Source organism: Bos mutus, chromosome 9 (assembly GCF_027580195.1).
Source record: "Bos mutus isolate GX-2022 chromosome 9, NWIPB_WYAK_1.1, whole genome shotgun sequence".
Lineage (NCBI taxonomy): Eukaryota > Metazoa > Chordata > Mammalia > Artiodactyla > Bovidae > Bos > Bos mutus.
Window position 1 is genome coordinate 76,113,356 of NC_091625.1, and position 27,183 is coordinate 76,140,538.

Below are 27,183 nucleotides of genomic sequence, written 5' to 3' on the forward strand. Positions count from 1 at the left end.
AGCTTAGAAAATGAATGGACTTTAACTGGCATCCAGTCCTGAGTTTCCCCTTTGAAGTTAGCACTGAAGCAATTCTCTAGTTGGGAAAACTTACGTAAACGGAAAAGGGAAAGTACACATTATGTGGTTATTCCAGTGAATCGTTGTTCTAGCCCATTCTGAGCACAAAATTCTCATTCTTCAGAGTGTTCCTATTCCTTTATATATTTAATAATTGTAATTCTATGGTACATCCCAAAAATGAGCTTGAGAAGTAAAGAATAATGGCACCATTTTGTTCAATTTAAGAAAAGAGGAGATGGGAAAAGAAATAGAGGAATCTAGATTCATCCAGGACCCTTTAGAAATAATCTGGATGTTTATCTTAAATTGTAGATTTCTGTTGCAGGCACAGTAAGTTAGGAGCAATTGGGCAGGACTCTGTAAGCCTATACAGGAGTGTTTTCTTATAATGAACATAAATTTGAAATTAGTATGTATCTTGCAAGCTACTTTTTTGCACTGATGTATCTTGGACATAGAACTTAAAACTTCTTAATTCAGAATCCACAAAAATTGTCTTAGACAAAATTTGAGAAAGTATCCAGATTGAGATGTAAGGTTATTCTTTAACAGATGACCTTTTTGACAAATAAATGATAGTTGCTTTTTCATGTGTTGGAGATTTGCTTATAACTTTAGATGCTATGCTATGCCCGCATGCTTAATCATGTTTGACTCTGTGACCTTTTGGTCTGTAGTCCGCCAGGCTTCTCTGTCCATAGGCAAGAATGCTAGAGTGGGGTGCCATTTCTTTTTCCAAGGGACCTTCCCAACCCAGGAATTGAACCCGCATCTCCTGTGTCTCCTGCATTGTAGGAGGATTCTTTATCTGCTGAACCATTGGGGAAGCCCCATAATTTTAGAAGTTATCCTAAATTAAGGCAAAAAGTGAAAGTGTTAGTCACTTAGTCATGTCTGACTCTTTGCGACCCCATGGACTGTAGCCCACCAGTCTCCTCTGTCCATGGAATTCTCCTGGCCAGAATACTGGAGTGGGTTGCCATTCCCTTCTCCAGGGAATCTTCCTGATGCAGGGGTCAAACCTGGGTCTCCTGCATTGCCATCTCTTTACCATCTGAGCTACCAGGGAAGACTTCTTCCAAGTTTTCTAGGTGTTCTAGAGGCTATTGATTAAGTGTTTTATGGCCTATGAAACTCTTATTATGAGAAGCCAAGAGATTTTTTAAACATCTGAAGAATAAGAATTTTGTACTTTGTAAAAATTGAAAATAAGATATTCCTAATGTTAGAGGAGTCTCTGCTACCCTTTATATATATGAACTTAAGCTGACATTTAATTATAAGCACATTAAATTAAAGTAAAGACTAACTTACTGAAGCCGGAAGCCTGAGAAAACTCATTTGCAGATTAGCCAGACTCAAGTGTACAAATGAAACCACTGGAGAAAACTGCTCATTCTCTTAATTCATTTCTCTTAGGCATGGACCAACATGGTGCTAACAGTCCTCAATCAGATTCAGATCCTCCCAGACCAGACCTTCACAGCCCTCCAGCCAGCAGTGTTTCCGTGTATCAGCCAGCTCACCTGTCACGTGACTGACATCAGAGTTCGCCAGGCTGTGAGAGAATGGCTCGGCAGAGTGGGCCGTGTCTATGACATCATTATGTAGAAGACCCACCTTCCAGGCCCGAGGAAAAATGCTAGGAGGGTTTAGAGTATGTCTGCCAATCCAACTGATAGCATTTTCCTCACCACCAGCCCCAGTGTCTCAGAGAACACCCCGTCCGTCCCTAACTAATCAGCACTGGGGCTATTCTGGAAACTACGGTTATGTGTGGATGACACAAGTGATACTCTAATTTGGCAGCGCGTTGCTGAAGAGTCTACATTCCTTGACTCATTTCTAAATCTTACTTCCCAATGCATTTGCCTGTACTGTTATCCCCAAATGGGTCACTTTTAAGGACCACTCCTATGAAAACACTACATTGATCCACTGATTCGTTATTTTAAAAAATGCAATAGCTAAAGAAATATCTGGTGGTAAGTCAAGCTGATGTACACGCAGACATCTCATAACAGACAGGATTAATTGGAAAAAGATATATATTATGATTATGAGTTCGGCAGGGAAGAAACAGTTAGAAAAATGTATTCTTGGGTGTCCTAATGAAGAAAGGGAAGATTCACTTCCTCTGTAAAATACTCCAGAATATTTCAAAATTGTTCCTAGGTTGTCAAGATTTTCTGGTTGGTATTTGCCAACTTCATGTAAGGTACTGTTGTGCCTTCATGTCCCTGCTTCTAAAGGAGGAAAGTTCTTTCCTGGCAGGGTTTTAAGCCTGTGGCATGGAAACCTTTGATGCACAGTACCCAGTGGTATTGGCTGATACAGCGCCAAATGTCTTGACTGGCCACCCTGACAGTCCCACTAGTCTTTGCTTTTGCTCCCAAGGCAAGAAATGAAAAGGGAAAGCAAAAATGGTGCCTTAGCTCCTTGTTGCACAGACATTTCTATGCTCCACAATAATCCAAATATAAGGTATAACATTTGGTTTTTAAGAAAACAAAACAACTCAGTTTATATCAACATGTTTGGAAAAAAGGAACTCGAGAATTTGCCGTCCAGTGAGCTGACTTCTCAGGGAAGGGGGCAGGAAGTATAGGGGTAGGAAGACAGTTGGAAGGGGTGGGAAAAAAGATGATGAAACCATTTAAAATCTGAAAGTATTAGACAACAATCATATGAATAGTGTCGTTCATATATGCTGTAGTCTCAAAATAACATAAAACTACAGGAGAAAAGGTCATAGAATGAAATTTAGGAAATAACAAACATTTTTCAATTTAAAATATTTCTCCTCTCTGGCAAATAGATTGGCCATCTGTTTGAGGCCTTTTTATTCAGGCCATTGTTTTAAGCGGATATTTTTTTTCCTCATTAACACTAAACAGTTTGGAATCTTTGTCTTATTATTTACAGTGTATTTAATATTAAATTATAAAAGTGATTGCAATTCCTCAGTCAAGCCCACTCATACACATTCTAAAGAGTTAGTTGCTAAGATATATGTCGTAATTTTCCCAACTCCTAATAATTACTGAAAATTGAACATCTTATCCCTAAAGCATCAACTCTTCAGTATGGAAGTAAGGATTTAAAACCGACAGCTTTATTCAGTGTTAGTATTTTTAAATTTTGTCTTCCATGGGAATGTAGAACTCTATACAAGGTTAAGAGAAAGACAGGGCTCCCTGATTTATTTAGGCATTCTAACGTAAAAACCTTATCATTCACTACGCCATCTAGAGATCACCACAGAATTCAGAAGACATGTGTCCAGTTCCACAAAACACTCCTTGCCTTCAGTTTTTGCTCATTAGACAATAATGCAGGTTTAGAGACAGATGAACAATTTGATCTTAACAGGCAATGAGTTTTGGGATAGCAGTGAGTTGTGTGCTGTACTTTTGACTTTGTATATTTTTTAAGTGGAATTCAAAGTTGGGTACTTTTTTTTTTTAACGAAAGCCATACACATGGTTGTTCTCTTTCTTTTTGTAGCTTAGCTAAGGCTCATTTCCCCGTGAACCTGTGAGTATTCCACAAGCTACGGAAGTGAGAGAGGAGCTTCAGCAAAGCAGAGTATTAGCAAATTAATTACAAAACATTTATACCTAGCACTTTTTATAAAGTACAAAAGTTCTAAGGAAGCCAGTCTCCATTTATGAATGTCATGTTCTAGAAGTTGTTAACTGCTTGGAAATCAGAATTTATTCTCTATGACGGGATCCATGGTGCAGTTATGAAAACAAGTTTACCCCACACTGTATTCAAACTCTGCTCTAGTACCAGCTTAATTACAGGTCCCAAGAATAAAAGATGAGAGAATGTACATCTGTTCTCTACCTACAATTTTGTCAGAGGGTTTCAGTCCCCTCGCATCGTCTTTTCTCTAGACCACCCCTAGGCCTACAGGGGTCTTCAGCCCATCTCCATTCCCAGCATGCACTGTGCACCATATCCATGTCAGATTTCAGCTGGAAAGTTAGCTAAGCCACAATAATACTTTTCAGAGGTATCAGCAGTTTTCAAAAAGGACATTGCTTGATGCAAATAATCTCCAAAGAATAGTACTTCAGGTCACAGTGAAGTCAGTCAAATCTTCACAGGGAAAAAGAGATAATTAAAAACCCCTTAGTTGAGTGGTCTCTTCCCAGAGTGCCCCGTCAGTCCATCATTCTTCCTGGTGTTTCTGCCTTTTCCCATCTCTTTCATCCCCTCCCATGGTCTCTGAGAGACCAAGGTCAAGACAAGTCTTTGTAGTTTCAACAGCTAGTACCATATATTTTCAGATCTAAGCAGAATAAGATTTTGCACCTTGCTTTTAATTGCCTGTATTTACTGCCAAAAATGTGTTACCCTATGGTTGAGATTTATTCTTTTTCTAATATTTTCATAAAGTGTTCATCTTTTCCAACTTGAAGAAACACCTGTAAAACTCAAGTGCAGAAGAATTCCTGACTGAACAGCCCAGCCAGTTACACCACAGTCTACAACAGATTACTCCTTGCCACGGGAGATTTGAGGGAGGGCCAATAAAAATTGCTCACGGCATCTCTCCTACCTCGTGCATCTTCTGATCAGCTTTTACAGATGCTTAGGCTGCCTCTTTACACCCTCTTGTCATCTCTCCCCTTATGATTATTTTTCTGCCTTCTCCATCAATACAAAACTAGGACACCTGTTTACCACTTTGAGGCTATTTGACTGACCAGCGCAGATACTAACATCTATCAGCTCAGACTAAATCCAACATGCCAAAATGTTAACATAATTCCATAGTACCTTTAAATTGAAACTTCTTGGTACAATGATCACTAGGCTTTGCTGTTCTTATTGTTCTAAGGAGAGGGCTTATACAAAGTCAGCTGAGAAAGTCACACAGCCTTAACTATAAGAAGGTAATACAATTATGTTAATAGACACTTTTGACTTCTCCAAATACATCACAGTATTGCTCACGTAGGAAAGTTTTCTCAGAAAGAAAAATGTGTTCATGTCTTCAGTCCCATGAAACTAAGCAAATGAAGACCTTTGTTTGGAGTTGATACTAGTAGCAAGAGGTTACAAACAGCAGGGGGTGGGGAGATATCACTGAGTGCTTCTGAGACTGTGGACCTTAACCTAGATACCATATTTAACTCCCACAAGAACACTGTGAAACAAGTATTGTAGTCCTCCTTTTTTCAGATGAGGATGCAGACCCAGAGAGGTTCAGAAAACTTGTCCAAGATAACTCAAAGGGTAAAGTTGGTTGCTAAAGAGACATTTCTGAATTCAAAGGCCAAGGCCTCTCTGCAACACCATGTCTAAGTGCGCAAACACTTCAGTGTTTCAGGAAATTAAACAGTTAAAATAAGCTGAAGATAGTTCATTGATGTCCCTATCTACAGTGTTATAGAGATTTTTCATATAGAATTTTAAAAAGAATAAGATAGTGCTTAGGCATAATAAGGTCATATATAATATAAAGAAACCAAATCTAAACATTTAAAGCAGATCCTCAGTGGAAATTTTAAAAACTCACCAAATTAGGTGGAAATATTGGAAAATAATATTGTCCGTGGCCAGATGTTATACAGAAAAACATGATGGTCGGTGTCTGGAATGAAAGGATCTGTTGACCTTTTTCAATTACCATTTAATCACTCAGAATAAAGTGCCCTGTAGCCAACAGTGCCTCTCTGCTTCCCTAGGAAGTAAGTGGGACTAAATGGTAGGTCATCATCAAACTTTGGGAATATGCACAAAAAAAATGACCATTTTTCAAAATACGCGTTCTCTGAAGAGGAAACAGCTAGTCAGACAGGATAGCTTAAAGATTCAAGTACTGCGGGCATCAGGCCACTATCCATAGTAACATACACTGTAACACCTAAATAGTCTACTTGCTTTGTAGATAAGGAAACAGGCAAAAGGAAAATCCAACATATTGCATTAAGTGGATGACAGAATTTACATCTGCTTGGGTACCATTTAGGGAGATTTAGTGTGGCCTTAAAAAGCAAACGACTATTTTTAAGCACTTTTTAATTGGATATATGAGCTTATTATATGGTAAGATGTATGAAACTGGATAAAGAACTCATTTATAATTATGCCTCATCCAAAAAAAAATGTGTTCTCCTTGTTCACGAGTAGAGCAATCTAGAAAACTTCGTCTCTGTCTTTCTGTGAGATCCCTTTCCTCTGGCTATATTGTAATATATGTGTTTGATGTGGAAGTAACAACTTAATCAAGATTTTTGATTAAAACACCATTTAGATTTCCAAAATACAATGATTACTTCAGGGAAGATAGACCAAAAAAAAAATCATCCCCTGGGATAATGTAAGAGAAAACTTACTTGAGAACAAGGCCTAATTTCCTTGTAAAGAGGGGCACTAATTAACTGAAGAACACACCACTCGCACCATACAAAATCTTTCCCCTCTATCTTTGTATAATAATGCAAAGTGGGGGTTGCGTGGGGCCGGGGTCCAGAAAGGAGAGACTAGCTGGCCATCGTACTGATAAAACTGCAGTCAGCTTCTGCTGAATTCATCCACCTCTGGTCCCTCCAGCCATTTCAACCACCAGGAGTTACTTGTACTGTTAATTCCTATCCTAAAGGTTCAAGCAGTGGTTGTCTAGTATCTTATGACTTTACAACAGTAGTTGTCAAACTTCAGCACACGTCAGAATCACCTGGAGGGTTAAGACACACATTCCTGGGCCCATGCCCAGAGTATCCAATTCAGTAGGCCTACGGATTTGCATTTTGCATTGATTTTCTAACAGTTTCCAGTTGAGGCCAGTGCTGCTGATCTGGGGACCACACTTTCAGAACCAATGCTCGGACAAAGTTTCTAACTACTCCCTTTAAGATCAGCCTAACTTATCAAGCACTAGAGAAAAACTGAACTTCCCCTTGGGCAGACAACTTGGATTCTCTACAGCATTCCTGTTCGATCTTCCCAGTTTCCAGGTTTATCATGCCAACAATTGATTTTTACAAGCTAGAAGACAATGAATGTATACGTTCTATGGAACAGTGAGATCAGTGTGAGTTTCTCGTCTTTGTATTTAGAAACATTAACTCTATGGACAACCTTTTGTATCATGTTGACTTTTTGACTTGTACTGAAGGTGATTTTAAAGTATGTAGTGTTTTAATTTCTTCTGTCCACACAGTTTTGATGAGATGTTTCCATGCTGATTCCATCATAACCTTGGCTCCTGGCTCTAGAAATGTTTGAGTAGTTGCTCCCTTGCCAGTAGTTTTATATCCCTCATCTGTCACCAGAATATCAGCACATCAAGATGGTATCATACTACTGGATGTGCCTTCATTTTTCACTTAACTGTCTGGTGTAAATTAATATTTTAATTTCCAGTGTATCTGTAAAGAGTCTACCAAATGGCTTCATGGGAACTTGCATACTGAACCAACTCCTTTCTGAGCAGCATATGTGCCTGTTTTAAGGACTTTACGGTAAATATGTTATATTTGTGCACATATCTACCCAATCGAGACCATATCTATTATCTCATCTTCCAAATGATGAGAAAAACATCAAAGTGCATCGGTATGTTTTGGGAGTACAGTGAAATCTTAATCATGTTACATATAAATGGGGCCTTAGTTTATCTCCTAACTCTTTATTCACTTAATTCACTTTGCAAATTCTTTTTCTATTAAAAAAATATAAGAGAAAAAAATTAAGTACCTTAAAATAATCTCCCTTTTATAAACATATTAATTACACATAATTTTTATTAGTTCAGTAAGTTTCTTTAAAGACTTCTCTAAGTATCCTGACATTATTTAAACTGTTATATAAGTGGAAAATAAGGACTATATTTACTAGAATTAGATGAGAAAGCATATCAATGTCAGTGATATCGAGGACTGAAGTTTTTGCCTCGGCAGATGGAAATAATTGAAGCTTTCCTATTGCAGTTGCATTTCCCATGATAATTTTTGGAAATTATGTGTGCATTTAGTTCTTTTAATAATAACTGATATTGAATTAAATTTTAAAAGTTAATCTCTAGAAATAAATTTTGTCTTACCAACTGGTGCCAAAAAGGGGAGGGAGGAATCTAAATGCCAGTCTTTTGAACTAACATGTGAAGTATATTGTCTGTTCACATTGGAAGTGCATGGCCCTGACTCCACCAGCCGCCAGTGGCCACCGTGGCTGCCTCATGGTTAAGTGCAGGCAACTCTGTCCCTCCCTCTGACGTCTTTCATCTGATTTTTGTTGGAAGTAGTTTGCTCTAATAAAAATTGGTTTCCCACAAAATAGGTAAAATTGGACAAAGGCTAATGCTTTTGGTATTTGGGGTTTCACTTGAACTGAAACCATGTGGTAGAATCCCAAGGTATGGCATGATCGGGGCAGGAGCAAGTGCCCAGAGGGAAAGGCTTGCTTTGTCTGGTTTTGTTTCTTGATTTGTTTTTAGTGGGAGGGGAGAGCCAACAGTAAGTTTCTTGCCCTAATTGTGCCAAGAGATGATTTTCCTGCTGTTCTAAGAGGAATAGACTTAGATAAATTATGTTACAATCGGTTCCCCTACTACCATTTCCCAGTCTTAAGTGTAAAGCCAATGGATGGTAAGGGTCCTTTTATCCTTTCTTGTATTATGCCAAAGACTAGACTTGTTTTCTTTGAAAATTATAAATTACTGAAGCTTGGTATAGCCATAATGATTTGAGTCAGTATACCATTTTATCCATAGAATGCAAAACTCATCTTTGCAATCCCCTGCACCAGGAGCCTTGAAGCATTTTGTTTACCCCAAAGGACTTGTCAAGGAAGTACAGCTTTTGTTTTGCCTTCTTATTCAGTCGGTTGGTCACATTTATTTTTTAAAAAATGAAAACTACTGTCCTTTATATGTTGATATAACTATTTGATTTGATATAATCTGTCTGTTGTTAAACAGGTTCCTGTAAGCAAGCTTGCAAGTGTATTTTGTGTACATTTTATCTGAGGTGAAAATGAAAATTCTAAAGAGAAAATATTTTAAAAGATATTGTATTTATGTTGCTTGTGTTGTAGAATAAAGATTCAGATGCATTAAAAAATCTGGTATGTGAAACCATTTTTTTCACTGAATAAATATATTGAAATAATCTATGTAAATATCCTGTTTACAGAATTCTGCTAAATGAACTAGGTTCCTTTCTTTGGTGTTTCACTACTCTGAAGAAACTCTCCCTTCCAACTATAATTTGGAGATGGTCACTGTTGATAATTTGGTGAACACCTAGAAAATACAGCTGAAGAAAAAAATGTATATAACATAGTATTATATATTATATACAATACTATATTATATATAATAGAGTATGTAGCTATATAATATATAATACTGTCTATGTAGCTATATTATATATAATACTGTCTATAATAATCTATATTATATATAATAATGTATATATTTACTTCATATACATCATTGGTTCCTTTATAACAATGAGGGCTTATTTTGCAATGTTATTTTGATGCTTATTTTCCTGAGAATGGATATCAAATTCACATGAGTAGATATTGATGTAGTTTATTTAAAAAAACTAAATGAATGTTACCTTGTTTGTTCATAAACAACCAAATCCCTAAATTAATAGGATATCGTTATTAAAATGTAATAGTAGAAAGAAAAACTTTTACTTTTTAATAGCCACTTTAAACTTCATTATCTTATTCGATTGCAGTTTTTAAAATGACTCTTTCAAAAGCCTATGGAGAGCCTAAGTCTAGGAATCATCATACCCAAATTGTGGAAAATACAGCGATTTGGCCACTAGAGGGATCAAAGCCATACAAAATGGATGGAATCTGTGCGTATGACATTAAATCATGATTCTATCATTCTGTCACACACTCTGGTAAACTCACAGTTGTACTCAGTCCCTTCCATTGTATTAACAAAATAAAACTAAAATAGACAGCAACATACTTTACATAAGGACACCACCAACAAGGGACCAGCCATGTTTATAGAGAGCTACAGCCGCGTAGAGAAGCTCTTGGGACTCAGCCAGAAAAGCTGAGGTCACATGCTAAGCACTGCCCCTTCCTGGGAGTAGGAAGACCAGACAACACTTGTGTACAGAGCTCAAGGTTCCTACTCCATAAAAGGAATATAAATCTCAACAGACTGTTTCAAGATAACACAAAAACTCCAGTGTTGCAGTGCTTTATAAATGCTGCTGCTGGTGCTGCTAAGTCACTTCAGTCATGTCCAACTCTGTGTGACCCCATAGACGGCAGCCTACCAGGCTCCCCGGTCCCTGGGATTCTCCAGGCAAGAACACTGGAGTGGGTTGCCATTTCCTTCTCCAATGCATGAAAGTGAAAAGTGAAAGTAAATTCACCCAGTCGTGTCTGACTCTTACTGATCCCATGGACTGCAGCCCACCAGGCTCCTCCGTCCATGGGATTTTCCAGGCAAGAGTACTGGAGTGGGCTGCCATTGCCTTCTCCAATGCTAATGCCTAATAAATGCTAACTTGAGACTTCCCTGGTGGTTCCGATGGTAAAGCATCTGCCTACAGTATGGGAGACCCGGGTTCAATCCCTGGGTTGGGAAGATCTCCTGGAGAAGGGAATGGCAACCCACTCCAGTATTCTTGCTTGGAAAATCCCATGGATGGAGGAGCCTGGTAGGCTACAGTCCATGGGGTCGCAAAGAGTCAGACACGACCAAGCGACTTCACTTTAACTTTATTATGTGTTAGAGAATAACCCATTTTATAACTAGCCCCACTATTTTGCAAGATGATTTTATACTTGAGATCTAGTGTGTACATATTCTTGACATTTGCATCCATGAGTGTACTATAACACATAAAGCTTAACGTCTTGGGCCAGTCTTATATGAGGTCAGCAGCTCATATGCAGATCCCTTTAACCGAACATTTTAAAAATAAATTCTAGGTCAAAACCAATTTTTCCATTATTAATATCCAGCAATAAATACAATATGTACATAAATCTATACGTATTTCTTTAAAGACTGGATATGCTTCAACTATGTGGCTAATGACCAAAACTTTTGTTATATTTAACTTTGATAAATATTTCATTTCACCCATTAGAAAATTCACTTTTATATCCAGCCTAAAGATAGATTCAGTACAGAAGTGAAAATAAAATTGAAGTATAATGCAATATTGTGCCTTTTAAACACTGACCAACATTCCTATTATCTCAAGCCTTTGGAAGAGCGCTCTAAGCATGCCTTTTATCTCTACTTTGTTTTTACCATATTTCAAGATTCCTGGTTACAACATCCAATCCTTTGTGCCCTGAGTCTGCCCTGCTAACTAAATCTGGTTGCACAAAAATGTTTGGTTGTCAGAGAAACAAACTATCCAATTTAATGATCTCATCCAAACTCAGAGATGGTACTGGCATAATTAAATTCCAGAGAAATTTATAGTATTTTCTAAATCACAAAAAAAGTACTATTTCAACATGAAGGGATCAGATTTATAACAGTTTAGAATAGAGAATTCAAATATTGAACTTTAATTGATTTTAATATGGTTTTATCAATATATTATTTGCTATATTGGACTATTCTTGTAACTAGTGCAAATGATATAAAGAAGGAAAACAACATCCTTTTCCCATTCTCTCCAGCAGAGAATAATCTTAAAGAAAATAAATTAGATGTTAAATATTGTAATACAGAAGCCTCCAGTATGACTCAACTTGAAAAAGTAGGTATTGAAGTTAATTTACCAATTATAAAGGAATAGATACTATTGGATATATTAGAGTTAACAGTTTAATAGTCTAAGGTTTAGTTTAATCAGCTCCTGAAATGGCTATCAAATCAGTAAATACTAATGAATTTTCTAATATAACAATGAATTCTAAAAATAGCATTCTTCTCAAACCCTACATAGGTTTATTTTTGAAGTAGAAATATATCATTATAAACCTCTCATCAAAATTATTTAGAAATAGATTTCTTGGAAAACTGAGCATAGCTGGTATCTGTTCAGTATCTATTCAAGTAGATAGTTGGTTCAGAGGTCACTGTTTCAGGGGAGGGCTAGGAAATGACGGGGCGGAATGATCAAACTGCCTGTGAGATTCTCTGGCTCTTATATTCCCAAGATAGAGAGGGAGGGAGGGAGAGAGAAAGAGGAATGGAGAGAGGATATTTCATTTGGGTTGTGAGGGAAGGGTGTCATGGAAAGGAAGAGGGTAGACAAATTCTCTAAGGGAAAAACATGAGGGAAAAGAATTCCTTCCTCTTTGACTAGAGCTGAATTTCCTGGTCTGGAAGAAAGAGGAAGAAAGGCGTTTAATAGCAGAAAGGCTGCAGGTCAGGGAGAACCTCTGCATTGGCAAAGCTATAAGAAAAGGCAGTCCTTCATGGTATTCCTTGGCTGATCGCATGGAGAAAAAGTCCCAAACCCCATGTGTGGCCCAGAGCAGCAGAAAGATGGCATAGAAGTAGCAGACTGATCAGCCACCCTGGCAGAATGAGGCTCAGTACACTTTTTTGAGTTAGAAAAAAAAAAAAAGAAAATAAAATTGAAATTTGATACATGAACTTGTGGGCTGAGATTTATATCAGCTTTTGTAGTGAATTACCTAAAATCATGATCTCGGTGGGTTTACAAGGCAATTGGAATCAGCAGTGGGTAGGGGTAGGCAGAGACAGCCACTCCTACTAATGCAAATTTATTTCCAAGGAAATGCCCACAGAGTTGGTGCTTGAAAAGCTCTCCCAAGTCCAATGTCGTTAGCCCTTGGCAGCATCAGAAAGGTTGCTGCCCACTTAGGGAGCAAGGGCTGTCTCATCAGGTCCTCTTTCTCTAAGGTCCCAAATTCTCTCCCCTGGGATGTACGAGCTGTTTATGACAGAGCAGAGTGATCATAAACTTTTTCACTCCCTTCTTTCACTTTCATCAAGAGGCTTTTTAGTTCTTTGCTTTCTGCCATAAGTGTGGTATCTGCGTACATGAGGTTATTGCTATTTCTCCCAGCAATCTTGATTCCAGCTTGTGCTTCATCCAGCCTGGCATTTCTCATGAGGTACTCTGCATGTAAGTTAAATGAGCAGGGTGACAACATAGCCTTGATGTACTCCTTTCCCGATTTGGAACCAGTCTGTTGTTCCATGTCCAGTTCTAACTGTTGCTTCTTGACCTGCATACAGATTTCTCAGGAGGCAGGTAAGGTTGTCAAATCCAGCAGTTCCTCCCATCTGGGGGCCTCAGATGCTGCATGTAAACCAAATGTGTCCTCCACCTGAATCCATAGCCTCCCTTCTAGTTGCTTCTGGATATACTTGGGCATCTCACCTCCCTTTTGCCAGTGGCTGCTTTAGTCCCACTTTATATTTTAGCTAACCAGGAAGACATCCCCCACTTCATATGAATTATAACTCATAGTTACTCAGTCATGTCCAACTCTACAAAGTCCACTGGGTTCCTCTGTCCATGGAACTCTTGAAGCAAGAATACTGGAGTGAGTGGCCATTCCCTTCTCCAGGGCATCTTCCTGATGCAGGGATCTAACCTGGCTTTCCTGCATTGCAGGCAGATTCTTAATCACTGAGCTGCCAGGGAAGCTCACCAGGACTATCAGTTCAGTTCAGTTCAGTTGCTCAGTCGTGTCTGACTCTTTGCGACCCCATGGACTGCAGCATGCCAGGCTTCCTTGTCTTTCACCAACTCCCAGAGCTTGCTCAGATTCATCTCCATTGATTGAGTCAGTGATACTATCCAACCATCTCATCCTGAGTCGTCCCCTTCTCCTCTTGCCTTCAATCTTTCCCAGCATCAGGGTCTTTTCCAGTGAGTCAGTTCTTCGCATCAGGTGGCCAAAGGATTGGAGCTTCAACTTCAGCATTAGTCCTTCCAATGAATGTTCAGAATTGATTTCCTTTAGGATGGACTGGTTGGATCTCCCTGCAGTCCAAGGGACTCTCAAGAGTCTTCTCTAACACCACAGTTCAAAAGCATCAATTCTTCAGCACTCAGCTTTCTTTATAGTCCAACTCTCACATCCATACATGACTATTGGAAAAACCATAGCTTTGACTAGACAGACCTTTGCTGGCAAAGTAATGTCTCTGGTTTTTAATATGCTGTCTAGGTTGGTCATAGCTTTTCTTCCAAGGAGCAAGTATCTTTTAATTTCATGGCTGCAGTCATCATCTGCAGTGATTTTGGAGCCCCCAAAAATAAAGTCTCTCACTGTTTCCATTGTTTCCCCATCTATTTGCCATGAAGTGATGGGACTGGATGCCATGATCTTAGCTTTCTGAATGTTGAGTTTTAAGCCAACTTTTTCACTTTCATCAAGAGGCTCTTTAGTTCTTCACTTTCTGCCATAAGTGTGGTATCATCTGCATACATGAGGTTATTGCTATTTCTCCCAGCAATCTTGATTCCAGCTTGTGCTTCATCCAGCCCGGCATTTCTCATGAGGTACTCTGCACGTAAGTTAAATGAGCAGGGTGACAACATAGCCTTGACGTACTCCTTTCCCGATTTGGAACCAGTCTGTTGTTCCATGTCCAGTTCTAACTGTTGCTTCTTGACCTGCATACAGATTTCTCAGGAGGCAGGTAAGGTTGTCTAGTATTCCCATCTCTTTAAGAATTTTCCACAGTTTGTTGTGATCCACACAGTCAAAGGCTTTGGCGTAGTCAATAAAGCAGAAATAGATGTTTTTCTAGAACTCTCTTTCTTTTTTGATGATCCAGCAGATCTTGGCAATTTGGTTTCAGGTTCCTCTGCCTCTTCTAAATCCAGCTTGAACATCTGAAAGTACACGGTACGTGTACTCTGGCTTGGAGAATTTTGAGCATTACTTTGCTAGTGTGTGTTTCCTCAAGATGGCAGAGTAGAAGGACATACACTCATCTTCTCCTATGAGAACTCCAAAATTACAACTCACTGCTGAACAACCATCGACAGGAGAATGTTGGATCCAACCAAAAAAAGATACCCCATGTCCAAAGGCAAAGGAAAACCCCCATCAAGATGGTAGGAGGGGCAAAATCACATTTAGAATCAAACCGTATACCCACCAGAGATGTTCGGAGGGCTCAAACAAAACCATGTAGATTACAGACAAATTCAATTTTAGAACTGTAAATTATTCCTCTATGTTAATCTTCATAAATAACATAACTGGACAAAAGCTTACTGAGTGGCTCAGTCTCCATCAAAAGCATGCCTTCCCTTACCTACAACCCCTCCTACTTACACCCTGAACTGGCTCAGCTGCCATGGACAGTCCCCAGTTGTAATGTAAATAAGAATCATTGATTGACTGTTGAACTTGCAGGTGTCCAGGTTTCCCTCAGAAAGTTTCAGAGTAAGAAGGGCACAGGGCTCAGGGATCTGCATTTTGACAAACTTTCAAAAAGATTGATAGCCTATGGGATCACTCTTAAAAAATTATTCTGTTTGGTCTTCTTCTAAGAATCTAGTTGTTTATCTGATGTATAATATGTCCAAAATTAAAAGACTGTAAGCTTAGTCCCTCAAATAAATTGTGTAGATAGAGGCCCAGAAAAGGGTTGCAGTTGTTCAAGAATTTAAGCCCCCAGGTAGCTCTACTTTAGAGCAGAGATCTGTAACTTGGGTATGTATATAACTAAGTGATTCACAAGCAAGAAAGAGAAAAATATAGCCTTATTTTTACTGACTTCTGAAATTTAACATGTCATTATTTTGAAATGTAGGCAGCAAACCTGTGATGATGGCAGGCCAAGTGACTTGTTACCCACAAAATCACAGATCTTTTCCTACTGCAGATCCCTCAAAATTTTCATATTTGGGAAGCACTTCAGTTACTATCAGAACCACTGCTAAATCTTGTCATTTAACGTGTTAATGGGAAAGAATTCATACACAGTACTGTTTCAAAAGTTCAGAATTTTGATAGCAACATTGGTTTCATTTGTAATAAAATATATTCTACTCTATGCATTTAAAGATTAAAACATTAAAAATTACTCTGCAAAGAGATTTACAGACCTTCTCAAACTGCAAAGGAATCTGTGGCACAGTAGTCAGTAAAAGAAATTCTGTTCTAGGATGATCATAAGGAAGAATGGCTATAAATCTAGGGTAAACTCATCAAGCTATGTTCGGGACATGTGCATTTCCTCTTATATATTCTATTATGATCACCAGGAAATCAGAAGTCCTAACTCCCAGTGCCAGACCAACACAGGGTGTTTGTAAGCAAATTACCTCGGAGTTTCACTCTCTCATCTCCATGTGACACAGCTCCTGAAGTGATTGCCAACATCCATTAAAATATGAACAACTCAGTTTCCTAACCAAAATTCTGATGGCAAGGCAGCTCCTGTAAAGTCTCACAGGGCTCCTGCTTTGGAGATATTCAAATGAGGAACAGTACACAGATTTTGTTCCTACTCCAAAGTAGCTCCCTGCTCTAAAGTTTACTAAAAATGTAATTCTGTACATAGCCATGAATTTCATACATTTTCTTAAAAATTTCACTTGGTCTGGGTTTTAAAGCACTGTTAAGAAAAAAGAATTTAACAATAGAAAAATTCAATGTTTTAATGTCAGGATTGACCCTTTAAACTAAAAGAATACTAGTCTGATGTAAATTTTAAAAACTTCTTTGAATTAGGAATATTTCAAAAATAAAAATAGAGCTGCTGCTGCTGCTAAGTCACTTCAGTCGTGTCCGACTCTGTGTGACCCCATAGACTGCAGCCCATCAGACTCCACCGTCCCTGGGATTCTCCAGGCAAGAACACTGGAGTGGGTTGCCATTTCCTTCTCTAATGTATGAAAGTGAAAAGTGAAAGTGAAGTCACTCAGTCTTGTCCGACTTAGCGACCCCATGGACTGCAGCCTACCAGGCTCCTCCATCCACGGGATTTTCCAGGCAAGAGTACTGGAGTGGGGTGCCATTGCCTTCTCCGAAAAATAGAGCTAACAATGTTTAAAGATGACATGGGTAAAGTGTTAATCAAAAGATTGAATTTTAAATTCTTATGCAGATTCAGCTCCCTATAAGTGAATATACCAAACATTACAGGTTTGGAAACAATTTGACCACTAATTACTAGGTTAATATTCATTGTAAGATATTCAGTACCTAAAGTTATCTGGCAATAACTTTACTAGGAAAACCTGATAGATAAATGATCAAACTCATTTATCATCATAATCTCATGCTATTAGTCAATGGACTATGAAATAAATCTAGGAGAACTTTTACCTATGACATCAATACTGAAGCAACCAGTGTTGACTAATCATTTCTTCATTATATATTTTCCTTATTTTCATTTTAAAAATGAATTTATACACCACTGAAGTAAGCTGCTTAAGAAAGGTGAGACTAAGAGGACAGAACTTTCCAGAGGAATAGGAGCCAGCTATTCCATGTTTAAACTTCTGATAGAAAGAATATTTCCTGCTTGAATGGAGCATGAGATGGTGAAAGTGAAAGTGAAGTCGCTCAGTCGTGTCCAACTCTTTGCGACCCCATGGACTTTAGCCTACGAGGCTCTTTGGTCCATGGAATTTTCCAGGCAAGAGTACTGGAGTGGGTTGCCATTTCCTTCTCCAGGGGATCTTTCCAACCCAGGGATCAAACCTGGGTCTCCTGCACTGTAGGCAGACACTTGATCGTCTGAGCCAATCTAATCAAGCTCCCAAAACCATATCCTCACTATCTCAATACTCAGACTGTACTAGACAATGTGCTTGCAATATCTCCTCTTATTCTCACCAAAACACTGCAAGGTAAGTGTCTCAGATAACATTCTACAGGTGGAAAGTTAAGGCTCCAGAAAGTGGAAGGGAGCATAGCTGCTGAAGGTCACATGACTAGCATTGGCAGAGCCATAATCAAACCCAAATCAGTCTGACCACAAAACCATGCTCTCTCCATCACAACATGATGCCCTGGGGTGAAAAATGAAATTAACAACCTGGATAAAACCCTGTCCAATGTAGCATCTCCAATCTCAATCAGTTGAAATCACCCACAAACTTAAATTTCAGACCTTTTTAAAAAATCTGTATTCTCAAAATAATTGTGTTACAGTAGTCCTCAGGATGAGAGACAGCCTGGTGTCATGATCATGAAAAGTGAAAGTGTTAGTGGCTCCGTCATGTCTGACCCTTTGTGATTCATAGACTGTAGCCCACCAGGCTCCTCTGTCCATGGAATTCTCTAGGTAAGAATACTGGAGTGGGTTGCCATTTCCTACTCCAGGGGCTCTTCCCCCAGGGATTGAACCTGGGTCTCTTGCATTGCAGGCAGATTCTTTACTATCTGAATGACCAAGGAAGCCCCTATGACCATGAAAAATACCAAATAAATCCATCTGCTATAAAAATAGGCAGCACAAAATTCAACTGATGGTTGAACAATCTAGCACTGGCAAAAGGATAACTTGAGAGAGGTAATATTCCAGACAAACATAAAGGTCATTTTAAATATCCACAACTTTTAGAATTTCTAATTTTATTCCTGCATTAGGCTATGCTGCTGAGAAGCAATGTATTTAGACCAAATTATCTCAGCTTCCTCTAAAAATGCCTCCACTGAATTAAGATTTAATGTTATACCCACAGCTTTTAAAGAGGGTCGATACGAGAAATCACCAAGCTTGTCTTTCATAAATCTATATTAACAGCAGGTGCCTATTACTCATTTGTTTTCTTATATAAGGAATCACGAGGCCTGTTTTTCCAGAATTGAAAACCAGAATATTTGATAATAATTATTTGATCTTATACTAACTATTGACTTTTCAAAAAGTAGGCAATTGCTTGCTCTAGTTTTTACTTTAACTTTCAGGAAACTCAGAACTAAATTCAGGCTTATATAGAGAATGGTGTTGAGGAGCAAAGGAATAACAACCCACTGGCCCCATGTTACTTACTGAATATCTTAGCTCAATTTATTTACTCTTTACAATGACTCAACAAAGTACTTTCAATTCATGTCATGTTATGGCAAGAAAAGTGTACTGAGGTAACTTTCCTAAGGCTGCCAAGCTAAGAAAATGGAATCGAAGCCCAGGTCTGATTCAAAGTTCAACTCTTCCAGCCATGCGGAAAGAATTGTTTCACTCTTATCCTCTGGTAGCACTCACCACCCTGCCCTCTAGTTTTGTATTGTTTTTATTTATGAGCAACCTTAAAGCCTTCTTGTGAGCAAGTGATATATAAATCACATGCAAATAAAATATTGGGTTGGCCAGAAAGTTCATTCAGGTTTTTCCATTACATCTTATGGAAAAACCCAAATAAACTTTTTGGCCAACCCAATATTTTCCCAAGAAATATGTGATCTAGCTAACTCTATAATAACTGAAACCATGCCCCACAGAACTAAAAAGCCCACCATGAAAGTGTGTCCCATAGGCTTAACAGAAACTGGTGAGTAACTGAAATACTTGAGCTTGTCTCACGGAACAGTCAGTAATGGAGCAGTTTGTTAAAAACCCCTCCAACTGCAGGTCAGAAGGGAGTGGCATAATATATTTAAGGTGATTAAAGGGAAGAACTTACAACCAAAATTACTCTACCCAACAAGCCTCTCATTCAGATTCAGCAGAGATATCAACAGCTTTACAGACAAGCAAAAGCTAAGAAAATTCAGCAGCATCAAACCAGCTTTACAACAAATGCTAAAGGAACTTCTCTAGGTGGAAAAGAAAAGGCCACAACTAGAAACAAGAAAATTACAAAACAGGAAAGCTCACTGATAAAGGTAGACATACAGGAAAGGTTGGAAATCATTAACACACAAATCTGATGTATAAATGAGTAATCATGAGAGGAGGAGAGTACAAATGAAGGACATTTGAAATGCGTTTAAAAACAAGAGACCAACAACTTAAAATAATTGTGTATACATAGAGACTGCTATATCGAAACCACATAGGAACTGCAAACCAAAAATCTATAATAGAAAAAAAGAAAAAGGAATCCAGACACAACACTAAAAATAAGTCACCAAATGACAAGAGAACAAAAGAGGAAAAGAAGATAAAAGATCTACAAAAAGAAATGTAAAACAATTTAAAAAATGACAATAAGAACATACATATTATAATTACCTTAAGTGTAAACAAATGCTCCAACTAAAAGATAAACTGGCTGAATGGATACCAAAACAAAACCCACATAGATGCTGTCTACAAGAGACCCACTTCAAATCTAGAGACACATACAGACTGAAAGTGAAGGAATAGAAAAAGGTATTCCATGCAGATGAAAATCAAAAGCTGCAGCGGCAATAAGACATATAAGACAAAATAGACTTTAAAATAAAGACTGTTACAAGAGACAAAGGACACTACATAATAATCAAAGGATCAATTCAATAAGAAGATATAACAATGTAAATGTATAGACACCCAACATAGGAGCACCTCAATATATAGGGCAAATACTAACAGCCATAAAGGGAGGAATCAACAGTAATGCAATATAGTGGAGACTTTTAACACCCTACTTACATCAGCGGACAGATGATCCAGACAGAAAATCAGTAAGGAAACACAGGCCTAAAATGAAACATTGGGCCAGAAAAACTAGATCATTCCATCCAAAAACAGCAGAATACATATTCTTCTCAATATGGAACATTCTCCAGGATAGATCATATGCTGGAGCAAGCCTCAGTAAATTTAAGAAAATTGAAATTGCATCAAGCATTTTTTCTAGTCACAATGCTGTAAGATTAGAAGTCAACCACAAGGGAAAAACTGCAAAAAATATAAACACATGGAGGCTAAACAATAAAGTACTAAACAAGCAATAGATCACTGAAGAAATCAAAGAGGAAATCAAGATATTCCTAGAGACAAATGAAAACCAGAACACAGTGATCCAAAGCCTATGGGATACAGAAAACAGTTCTAAAAGGGAAGTTGATAGCAATACAACCTTACCTCAGCAAAGAATAAAACTCTCAAATAACCTCACCTTATACCTAAAGTAACAAGAGAAAGAAGAAAACACAAAACATAAAGTTAGTAGGAGGAAATAAACAATAAAAATCAGTAAAAAATAAGTGAAACAGAAACTTAAAAAGCAATAGAAAAGATTAATGACACTAAAAGCTGGTTCTTTGAAAAAAAATAAAATTGATAAACCTTTAGAAAGAGTCATCAAGAAAAAAAAGGGAGAGGACCCAAATCAATAAAATTTGAAGTAAAAAAGTTACAACTGACACCACAAAAATACAAAGGACTATTATAGATTACTATGAGCAATTATATGCCAATGAAATAGACAACCTAGAAGAAATGAACAAAACTTAGAAAGATACAATCTCCCAAAACTGAACCAGGAAGAAACAGAAAATATGAATAGACCAATCACAAGTACTGAAGTTGAAAATGTGATTTAAAAACTCCCAACAATCAAAGTCCAGAACCATGCCTTCAGAGGCAAATTCTGTCAAATATTTAGAGAAGAGTTAACACCTATCCTTCTGAAACTGGTCCAAAAAATGCAGAGGGTGGAACACTCTCAAACTTATCCTATGAGGCCACCATCATGCACATACCATAACCAAAAAGACCACAAAAAAAGAAAAGTATGGCCCACTATCACTGATGAATATAGACACAAAAATCCTCAACAAAATATTAGCAAACTAAATCCAACAATATGTTAAAAAGATCATACACCATGATCAAGTGGAATTTATTCCAGGGATCCAAAGATTTTTCAGTATCCACAAATCAATCAATGTGATACATCACATCAAGCAATTGAATTGAATTCGATCATATTGAAAAGCCATATGATCATCTCAACAGATGCAGAAAAATTTTTGATAAAATCCAACATCTATTTATGATTTTAAAAAACTTTCTAGAAAATGGATATAGAGCAGTGGTCCCCAACCTTTTTAGCACCAGGGACTCGTTTTGTGGGAAACAAGTTTTCCATGGACCAGGGAGGGAGGATGGTTTCAGGATGATTTAAGTGCATTACATTTATTGTGGACTTTATTTCTAACCTAACACAGCCACTGATCTGACAGGTGGTACCGGTCTGTGGCCTGGAGGTTGGGAATTCTGGGCATAGAGGGAAGCTACCCCAACATAATAAAGGCCATAGCTAACATTCTCAACAATGAAAAGCTAAAAGCATTACCTCTAAGATCAGGAATTAAACAAGGATGTTTATTCTCATCATTTTTATTCAACATAGTTTTGGAAGTCCTAGCCATAGCAATTAGAGAAGAAAAAGAAATAAAATGAATCCAAATTGGAATAGAAGTATCACTGTTTTCAGATGACATGATACTACACATATAAAATTTTAAAGACACTACTAACTCATCAAATGAATCAGATAAAGTTGCAGGAACAAATTAATATATTTTATGTATTAATGCATTGTTGCATTTCTATACACTAACAAAAGGTCAGAAAGAAAAATTAAAGAAACAACTCCATTTATCATTGCATTGAAAAGAATAAAATACCCAGGAATAAACCTACTTAAGGAGGCAAAAAGCCTGAACTCCTAAAAGTATAAGATGCTGATGAAACAAATTGAAGATGACACAAACAAATGGAAACATATATTGTGTTCTTGGATTGGACGAATCAATATTGTCAAAATGACTATGCTACTCAAGGCCATCTACAGATCCAAGGCAATTCTATCAAATTACCAAAGACATTTTTCACAGAACTAGAACAAAAACATTTAAATTTTGTATGGAAACACAAAAGATACTGAATAGCCAAAGCAATCTTGAGAAAGAAAACTGGAGTTGGGGGAATCAGGCTCTCTGACTTCAGACTATACTACAAAGCTACAGTCACCAAAACATTTTGGTACTGGTGCAAAAACAGATCAGTGGAAGAGGATAGAAAGCCCAGAAATAAACCCATACATCTGTGGTCAATTAGTCCACAAAAAAGATGGTAAGAAGAAAAAAGTCTCTTCAATAAGTGGTGCTGGGCAAACTGGACAACTACATATAAAAGAATAAAATTATAATATTTTCTAACACCATACACAAAAATAAACTCAAAATGGATTAAAAACCTAAATATAAGACTGCTTAGTCACTTCAGTCATGTCCAACTCTGTGTGATCCTATGGACTGCAACTGCCAGGCTCCTCTGAGCGTGGGATTTTTCAGGCAAGAATACTGGAGTGGGTTGCCATTTCCTTCTCCAAAATATAAGACTGGATCCCATAAACTCCTAGAGGAAAACACAGGCAGAACGCTCTCTGACACAAACTGCAGAAATATCTTTTTGGATCTATCTCCTAGAGTAATGAAAATAAAATATAAATTAAAAAATGGGGCTGAGTTACACCTAAAAGCTTTTGCACAGCAAAGAAAACCTTAAATAAAATGAAAAGACAACCCACAGAATGGGAAAAAATGTTCGCAAACAATGCAACTAACAAGGAATTAATCTTCTAAATATAAAAGCAACTCATACAGCTCGGGAGAAGGCAATGGCAACCTTTCCAGTACTCTTGCCTGGGAAAATCCCATGGACGGAGGAGCCTGGTAGGCTGCAATCCATGGGGTCACGAAGAGTCGGACACGACTGAGCGACTTCACTTTCACTTTTCATTTTCATGCACTGGAGAAGGAAATGGCAACCCACTCCAGTGTTCTTGCCTGGAAAATCCCAGGGACGGGGGAGCCTGGTGGGCTGCCGTCTATGGGGTTGCGCAGAGTCAGACACGACTGAAGCAACTTAGCAGCAGCAGCAGCAACATACAGCTCAATTTAAAAAAAAAATCAAAAAAATGGGAAGATCTAAAAAGACATTTCTCCAAAAAAGATATACAGATAGCCTAAAGGCCCACGAAAAGGTGTTCAACATTGCTAATTATTTGAGAAATGCAAATCAAAACTACAAGGTATCACCTCACAGTGGTCAGAATGACTAACATCAAGAAGTCTACAAATAATAAGTGCTGCAGAGGGTGTGGAGAAAAGGGAACCCTCCTACACTGTTGGTGGGAATGTAAGTTGGTACAACCACTACGGAGAACAGTATGGAGTTTCCTTAAAAAACTAAAAATACAGTTACATATGATCCTGCAGTCCCACTCATGGGCAGACATCCAGAGAAAACTCTAATTTGAAATGATGCATGCACCCCAGTGTTTGCAGTGACACTATGCACTATAAACAATATTTGAAAAAAACCTAAGTGTTCACTGACATAGATGAATGGATAAAGAAGATGTGGAATGGAATCTGCAATGAATATTACTGAGCCATAAAAAAGAAATAATGCTGTTTGCAGCAACGTGGATGGACCTGGAGATTATCACACTAAGTGAAGTAAACCAGACAAAGATAAATATCAAATGACATTGCTTATATTCAGAGTCCTTAAAAAATGTTGAAAATGAACATGACCTTATTTACAAAATACAAACAGACTCAGACTTTGAAAGCAACTTCTGGTTACCAAAGTGGAAAGGTGGTGTGGGGATGGGTGGGGGCGTTGGTGGTGGTGGTAAATTAAGAGTTTGGGATTAATATATACACACTACTATATATAGAATAGAAAATCAACATCAAACTATTGTAGAGCACAGGGAAATCTACTCAATATTCTGTAATAACCTATTTGGGAGAAGAATATGAAAAAGAATAGGTATTACGTATAAGTGAATCATTTTGCTATACATCTGAAACTAACACAACATTGTAAGTCAACCATACCCCAATATAAAATTAACAATAGTTTTAAAAAGGACCTACTGTATTGTAAATAAATAAATTGTTATAGCACACACACACAAGCAGAGATCTACAAGGGTCATTTACTATGGGCAGATCTCATCATGTACTGGCCCAAATTCCAGTGTAGGTTATCCTGGTCTTGTCTTTCAAATCTGTTATTTAGAGCTGTGAGCAATAAGAATATGGTATAATTTAGAGAAATTAATTGTTTGGTACTTACAACTGCAGAGAAAAACATTTTTCTTCCAATTAATTTCTATCCCAAAGATATGGCCCTCACTAGACATTTACTCCATGCCATAAAAAATTAGGGTTGGCCATCCAGCCTCTGGTATTTTGTTATAGCTGTTTGAATGAATTAAACCAGTTATCTTCGGCTGCCGCTGCTAGTAAGTCACTTCAGTCGTGTCCGACTCTGTGACCCCATAGATGGCAGCCCACCAGGCTCCCCCGTCCCTGGGATTCTCCAGGCAAGAACACTGGAGTGGGTTGCCATTTCCTTCTCCAATGCATGAAAGTGAAAAGTGAAAGTGAAGTTGCTCAGTTGTATCCAACTCAGGGACACCATGGGCCGCAGCCTACCAGGCTCTTCCGTCCATGGGATTTTCCAGGCAAGAGTACTGGAGTGGGGTGCCATTGCCTTCTCCGAGTTATCTTCTAGAGTTGTACTTACATATTGCTTTGATCCAGTTATGATACTGATCTATAACTGCTGTCTTATCAGTAAACTCCCTTTCCATGCCAGTTCTTTTCTAGACAAACTCCCTTACAGTTTTTCTTTGATAATGCCATGTTTCTAAAAGTCAGGCTGGAAGAAGTTCAGGACAACTCTAGACTCCCCACCACCTGCTTCCACACCACTGTTCTGCTTCTTATCAATCCTGTCCTTTTAAACTGTTGATCCACTTTGTTTCACACATTGTAGTCATCTTTCTCTTCTGTGTTTGTTCCATTTTCTATCCCAGCATTCAGACAAATGTCTTTGTGTGAACATATGTTTTCATATTGCTTGGACAAATGCCTAGTTTTAGTGCCTAGTTTTGCTGGCTCTTAGGGTATATGTAGGTTTTACTTTTGTAAAAACCTGTGAAGCTTTTTTTCCCCCCAAAGTGGTGATACTATTCTGCATGCCTAACAGCTAGTATGAGAGCTCTAGTTGCTCTGAGTGTGTGTCAACATTTGTATTGTTAGGAAGATTAAAATCTTGTTAATCTTATCCATTCTAGGGAGATATGTAGTGACAGCTTATTGTAGTTTTACTTTGCATTTCCCTATTGACTATGATGTGGAAGATCTTTTCATGTGCCTATTTTCCACTCTTACCTCTATTTTGATGAAGTCATATCTGTTTTACTCACTTAAAAATTATTTATCTTACTGTGGGTGTTCTTTGTATTATGGATACAGTCCTTTATCAGACATAAGTTTTGTAAATCCCTGTTTTGTCTTTTCATTTTCTTAACAGTTAATTTTGAAAAGCAAAAGTTTTAATTTTGATAAAAGTTTTAATTTTAATTTTTGGTAGGTCATGATTTTTATATCTCAAAGAAATCTTTGCCTAATTTAAGTCTATAAATGAAATTCGTCCGAGGGGTGGCGGGTGGGAGAGAGGCTGAAGAGGGAGGGGCCATATGTATACTTCTCATTGATTTCATGTTGCTGTATGGCAGAAACCAACACAACTTTGTAAACCAATTATCCTCCAATTAAAAAGAAATTTTAAAATTTGTCCTGTGTTTTCATCTAGTAGGTTTTTCTGTTGTCACTCTTATTTAGTTTAAGTCAGTGATCCATTTTCAGTTACCAAGTTCTTCTTTATAGTATAAAGTAAGCATTGACTTTTATTGCATATGGCTATCAAAATATTCCAGCACTATTTGTTGAAAAGATTATCATTTTTCTATGAATTCATCTTGGCGCCATTTCAAAAAAAACCACTAAATCATATATTGTGGGCTTGTTTCAAGTTTCTTTCAAGTGATCTATACACTTACACTGTACCCCGTCAACACAGTTACTCTACTTTTAGAGTAAGTCTTAAAGAGACTATAGAGTAAGCAAGACCTGTGAGTAAATCATCCAAAATTTTTCCCCTCAAAATTGCTTTGACTATTGGAAGACTTCAATTTCCATACAAATTTTAGAAAATCCTATCAATTTCTTCAAAAAATCTGCTGGAATATGAATTGAGATTACATTGAATTTGTAGATTAATTGGGGGATGAATGACACCTTATGAATACTTACTGTTCTTTTACACAAATATAGCATCACTCTGAATTATCTTTACTTTTCCACAACATTTTACAGTTTGTGTACAATTCTTGCATATATTTTGGTAAGTGTATCCACAAGTATTTTATTTTTATGATATTATCTGTATTGTTT

General features: G+C 37.7%; 1 protein-coding gene and 1 long non-coding RNA gene across 8 annotated transcripts in view; one reads left to right on the top strand and one right to left on the bottom strand.

The window, feature by feature from the left end:
• ARFGEF3 (ARFGEF family member 3) overlaps positions 1 to 9,129 on the top strand; it is a 178,387-nt gene extending 169,258 nt beyond the window's left edge. For all 6 annotated transcript variants that reach the window (XM_070376749.1, XM_070376752.1, XM_070376750.1 and 3 more), the window contains one exon: positions 1,483 to 9,129. In XM_070376749.1, the coding sequence (XP_070232850.1) occupies positions 1,483 to 1,674 (192 nt within the window). In that variant the 3' untranslated portion in view covers positions 1,675 to 9,129. The remainder of the gene's footprint in view (positions 1 to 1,482) is intronic.
• The window catches only part of LOC138989177 (uncharacterized), a 76,253-nt gene that overhangs the window by 17,335 nt on the left and 31,735 nt on the right, over positions 1 to 27,183 (bottom strand). The window lies entirely within an intron of this gene.